At 46.2% G+C, this 5,689-nt stretch overlaps 1 protein-coding gene across 1 annotated transcript in view; it reads left to right on the top strand.

Annotated features, from left to right (window-relative positions):
- Positions 1-2,833: 2,833 nt before the first annotated feature.
- KLHDC4 (kelch domain containing 4) overlaps positions 2,834-5,689 on the top strand; it is a gene marked incomplete at its 5' end in the record, with an annotated part of 13,980 nt that continues 11,124 nt past the window's right edge. The window contains 2 exons of the mRNA XM_008937958.1: positions 2,834-2,926; positions 3,846-4,005. Coding sequence (XP_008936206.1) covers positions 2,834-2,926; positions 3,846-4,005 — 253 coding nt within the window. The remainder of the gene's footprint in view (positions 2,927-3,845; positions 4,006-5,689) is intronic.

Below are 5,689 nucleotides of genomic sequence, written 5' to 3'. Positions count from 1 at the left end.
GACCTTTAAAGGTCCCTTCCCACCCAGGCCAGTCCATGATTCTCTGATTCTGTCTGTGCCACTGAACAGAATGCTTGTTGGCATTCTCAAGTTCAACATATCAAACTGAACTCTTAAGTCCTGAGTTTGGAGTGCTCTGAGTACTTGGAGGATAAAAATGCTTTGTCCTGAAATGTCCTCTCTGAAATGTTCTATACCCTATCACTCTTATTATTATGGAGAGTTCCAAGGTTCATCCTCAAGGTTCCTTCCTCTGGATGAAAAGATAACTCCCTTATGCAGTCTGTAGCCACTGTGACATCTGAGTCTTTAATTCTTGAATCTGGGAGCTGGCTTTCAGGGCTGTTATGTTGCTGTAAGTCCCAGAGTAACTCCACAAGCAAAAGCCAATTCCTTATGGAGCTGTTCTGATCAGACTCATGCTGTACATGTGTAGAGCCTGTCCTTCTCCAGACTTATTTTTAATCTGTTTTTTAAAAAGGTCTGGAGAATTTACAGCTTCCTCCCACATGTCTGCATTCTGGTGTCAACCCCATGGAGTACAGTATTAATCATAAAGGCTGTGAAACCATTTCCCAAATGCCTCTTTGGGACCATGAGCAATGGTACAGGTGAAAGGAGGCAGCCTGCATTTGGGAAAGAAGTTTTGGGGCTTGCAGCAGATGCCTTCTGGAGCAGCAGTATGGTTGTACATCACACTGGTCCTGCCTGACTCTGCCTTTTGGTTTCTCCAGTGTCATGTTTGGAGAATGAGGACAAAGGACCTTGGCTGTATGAACAGCTCTGTGTAAAAATACTTTGTAGGAGCAGAAGTTTTGGGGCTTGCAGCAGATGCCTTCTGGAGCAGCAGTGTGGTTGTACATCACACTGGTCCTGCCTGACTCTGCCTTTTGGTTTCTCCAGTGTCATGTTTGGAGAATGAGGACAAAGGACCTTGGCTGTGTAAAAATACTTTTAGGAGCAGTTGGTGCAAGTTCAGGAGGGCATGGCCTTACATCAGAGGCTGTGAGCTTTCCTTCAGAGCTGATCCCTGTGACAGGTGACTCTTAAGGCTGAGGAAGCTGCGGTGGTAGAACATATACAGGTCTCCTGGAACCACGTTTCAAAGTCTCTTCTTGTAGCTTGTATTGCTGCTCTAAAGAATGAACAGCCCTGTGATTGGCAGCAAATGGTGCTGAGCCAGTGGGACTTCTCTGAATTCAGATCAAGCCCCAGCCTGGATGTTTTCAGTTGTGACTTTTGAGTTAATGCCGCGCTCGTGGGAGCTTCATTTATTAAAACACACACATCAACAAATAAACTTTGTTGTTCAGAATTGATTTTTGACTCGGAGGAAACGTGTTAGAGAAGCAAGGTAGGAGGTATTCTCTGAGAATCTTATTTTCTATTAATTCCTTCTTTCCTTTCAAAAATAAGATTCTAAGAGGTGCCATCCTTCGGAATAATGTGGGAGCTTTGTGAGAGAAGAGAAAATAATGATTTCACATCTTGATGAAACTCACACTAGAGGTGCTGTTCTGCAGGGTGATACTTAAAAATCCAGTAAATGCCTAGAAACCCCTCTTCTCTGCTGGAATAAAAACTCCAATCAATATTAATTCAGCCTCAGCCAAACACTGCTCAGAGATTTTCATTATGACTGGTGTGAGATTGTCATTTTGGATGGTGACTGAGGACCCTCATTTTCTCTCTCCACAGAAACCTATCCCTGCAGTTCCCAGCTACCTGCTGACAGTTGGAGTGTAGCAGTGGGGTTGTGGGTTTAGTTTTTGCTGCTGTTTTCAACGGTGAGCAGGTTTCTCATTTGAGGCCCTCATTCTGCAGCCACTTGAGAGATGTTAAAGAGTGCCTGTTGGAGAAGTCTCGCTGAGTACAGTGGTGCTGACTGTCTGTGCTTTGAGACACTCCTCAGCCAGGGGAGAAAATGAGCTGGATTAATCCACGGGGGCAGAGAACACGAAACAAAACCCCATTTTCTTTGTAGTTCAGCCTGAAGTTGCCTTTGTGTTGAGAGTTCTTGAAGCTGTTTTTGTTCTCTCTCGGATGATGCTCAGTCTGTGGGTGAAGATGAAGGAAGGTGCATCTCCCTTGCCTCTCAGGAACGTCATTGCCAGCTGCTTGGCTTGGCATGAAGCTTTTGGGATGTGACAGATGGGGTGTTGTTGCTTATTCCTGGAAATGGAAGTGGCACATTTAACTGAAAGGTCAGGAAGGCTTGAAAGAGCAGAACAGAGACTAGTGGCTGCTGTTTAATGCGTGAGATAATAGGGATGACTTGTTCTGCTGCCTGAGGATGTCTAAGTCATTTGCAAAGTCTTCTCACTCCTTTGATGCTGTGTTCTAACTGCAGGTAAATGAATGAGGACAGCTGGGATATGTGATTTCCTAAGGTCTTGAAGCAGAGGGGGTGTCAGAGCCAGTCTGTGACTCTTACCTTGGTACTTGGAGACAACACCTCTGTCTGGAGTGCCTTTCTTGCCATTGTGGAAGTTAACTGCTATTTGTTAAACTTTGCTTAAAAATTAGCTCCTGATTCATAACCAGGAAAGACTGCAAGACTTTGGGTTCTGTTAGAGAGTAGACCCTTATCACCATGAATAAATCTGTTACTGCAAGATGCCTGTGGTGCAGCTAGCTACCAAGATTTACACACACTGTTCTGGAGAAAAACATCTGTGTGGGTTAAGGCAACAATGTTCCCCATGGTTTCCCATTCCAGGAGGACAGAAGCTGCACTCAACCAGCCCAGTTACCAGGGATTTCAATAACTGGTGACTGACACGCTAACAGGAAAGGGAATTTTGCTGATGAGGGGAATTTCTTTGCATTTCAGGGCATCAGGAGGTCCCTCTGGACGAAGTGGACATCGAATGGTTGCTTGCAAAAGACAGCTGATCATCTTTGGAGGTTTCCATGAGAGCACAAGGTGGGTTATGGCAGAATAATGTTGAATCCTCTGTAAAAAAGACAACAGGATGTCACCAGTAACAGATAGCTGGGCTTTACTGGAAGGATTATCCTCAACAGTACTGTTACTGAACTAGACTTCTATGTTAGAAAGACAAGTGATCTTGATTTAGAGTCTTCAAGTGTTTGAGAAACCATTGTACCACTTAGCTACTATCACTGAAGTAGCTACTCATCCGTGTAGCTGAAGCTCAACACATCACCTTTGGCCTCTGAATCTTGTCAAAGAGCCTTGTCTTTCTAGAAGCATCTTCTCCAGTAGGCTGTCACATACTACTTGAGGTCACAGCTACACTGTCACAGGGACTGTGAAGAGAGCCGAGCTGCATGTTGTCTCAGAGACTGCAAGCAGCATCACCACCATCCCTGGGGAGCACAGTGTGAGTTGCAGAGCTCACCCTGGACTTGGCTGTGTCCTTGGGAGTGTCACCTGTGCAGAGAACTCTCCACTGGCAGTGGGTGAGCTGGTTAGTAGAAAGAGAACAAGGCATATGTATGTTTTTCCCATCCTCCTATACAATCCTAGATCTAATCTGTTTTGATCTTGTGTCCTGGTGTAAGTTACCTTGGACCATGTTAACTGGACAGACTTGATGGAGCCCCTTGTGTGCTAAGGAATGACACAGGTAAAAAAAGAACCTGCAGAGGTCTTGCTTAAAGAAGCTTTGTCAAATACAAACTGTGGCACTGAAACAGTGACTTTTGCCCAAACAAACCTTCTGTACATTGCCACAGAAGACCAGCCATAAATGCAAGGAGTTGAATAAGGTGTTGCACCTCTTCAGAGGTTCCTGGTGCTGTTCCTGAAGGGATATTTTTATCCTGTCCTAAATGGTGACCTTTGCAAAAGCCTGTGATGTGCTAATTTGCTCCCCTAGAGATTACATCTATTACAACGATGTGTATGCCTTCCACCTGGACTCCTTCACCTGGAGCAAGCTGGCTCCATCAGGCATTGGGCCTGCTCCAAGATCTGGCTGTCAGATGGCTACCACTCCTGAGGGCAACATAGTCATCTACGGGGGCTACTCCAAACAGGTAGGGAGGGGCTTTGTGGTGAGCCAGGGCAGTAATTCCTGGGTTCTGAGCTGAGTAGTTGATGGAAAAACTGAAGGGCTAAAGTGGAAACTAAGCTGTGACAAATTTGGATTGCCTAAGAGGGGCTGATGGTCTCAACCTGTGTTTTAACTGCTTGGAGAGGGCAGTGGGCTTGGAGCTTGGGAGAGCAAAATTAAGATTTCTGTGCTGCTGCTTCCTTCTGCTCAGTTCTGTAAACCTTGTCCCCAGTGCAAGATGTGGTGATCTCATCCCATCACTGCCTGCTGCTCTGAGTGACAATGTTTCCACGTGTCAGGCAGCTGCCAGATGTCCAAAATCTGCTGGTAATGAGGGTGGGCATTAGCCTCTGGTTGTGCCACCTTGAGTGAATGTGCAGTCGTGCCCTTGGATTGTTCACACACAGGTTGATTCAGGCTGCTGTGAACTACCAAAAGAACCATCTTGTCTTCTGATTGTGTCTTATGCAGCTTTGTGCTGATTGAGGAGCTTATCTTGGTTAAAGGGAATTTTGTGTTTTCCCTGCTGATCTAATCCAGTGTGAGGAGGTGATATGACAAAGGTAGGAATAAGCAGCTGGGAGAAATGATGGTTTTTGGCAACAGTGGTGCTTACTGCCAACTTAAAGCATTCTCAGGTAGCACTCACCTGTTTTCCAGCACTTGCAGGTCAACAGCAGCAGTTGCCAGGAAACTTTTGTTTCCTCACCTCAGTGAAAGCGTTAAGGGAGTGAGCAAACTCAGTAAGCCAAAGAAGACTTTTGATAAGCACCAGGCCTCCTCTGCTCTGCTCCTTGCTTTGTTAGTCATGGTAATTTATACTGGATGGCCCTTTAGACCACATGTCCTCACTGACCAAGTGCCCCTGTCTCTGTGCTGGGTGGGAGGGAGTAAATATTTCATTGAGCAAAAGGCTCCTGCAAAAGCTTTTAAGGTTGGGAATGCAGACAGAGGACCAGGATCCTGCTGCTGCTGCCTCAGTGGAGAGGCATCACTCCAGCAGTGCCTGGCTGGGGGAGGAGGACACCCTGTTCTCATCTGGGTAGATGAACAAAGAGGAGAAACAGGGAAAGGGGAGAGGAGAGAGCCTGGCTGTATATTTAGCAGCATTTGTGCCTCCTCGTGGCCTGTGCTTAGGGCTTGAACTCCTCAGACGTGCATCTGATTAAATAGCAGTGAGAATACAGAGGCATTTTCTACCCAAAAGGGCTTTGTCCTCTTCCTGTTCCCTCACTCCTGAGGGTGGGAAGGAAATGGGAGCCTGCATGCTATGCTTGATGTGGATCTCGTGGCTACTGAAAGCAGATGGGTTTTAAGTACACACTGAGCCCCGTGGAGGCATAAAAGTTGATGCATATTTGTGGTGGATTCTATTCCACTTCAGAAGGGTGGCCTCTCTCCACTGCTCTGGTTGTTTTGAGCTAATAAAAAGGAATTAGGAGGGATGGGGGAATGCAAAGCTGCCCTCAGCCTTTATGCAGAGCATTGAGCAAGGACAAGAGCTGGGTGCAGTCCCTCTGCAGCTTGCAAAACAGCTTTCAGATGAAAACAACCACTCCTGTTAACAATCTCCTTCCTTTTGTGATACAGATTGCTCTGTCTGCTTCCCTCTGACCTGCAGGTCCTAACAGAGACTTTGCTTTTGTGTTCTGTAGCACAAGTGAACT

The sequence above is a fragment of the Merops nubicus genome, unplaced genomic scaffold, assembly GCF_000691845.1.
Source record: "Merops nubicus isolate BGI_N331 unplaced genomic scaffold, ASM69184v1 scaffold23633, whole genome shotgun sequence".
Taxonomy (NCBI): Eukaryota; Metazoa; Chordata; class Aves; order Coraciiformes; family Meropidae; genus Merops; species Merops nubicus.
This window is presented reverse-complemented; position numbering and strand designations above follow the sequence as displayed.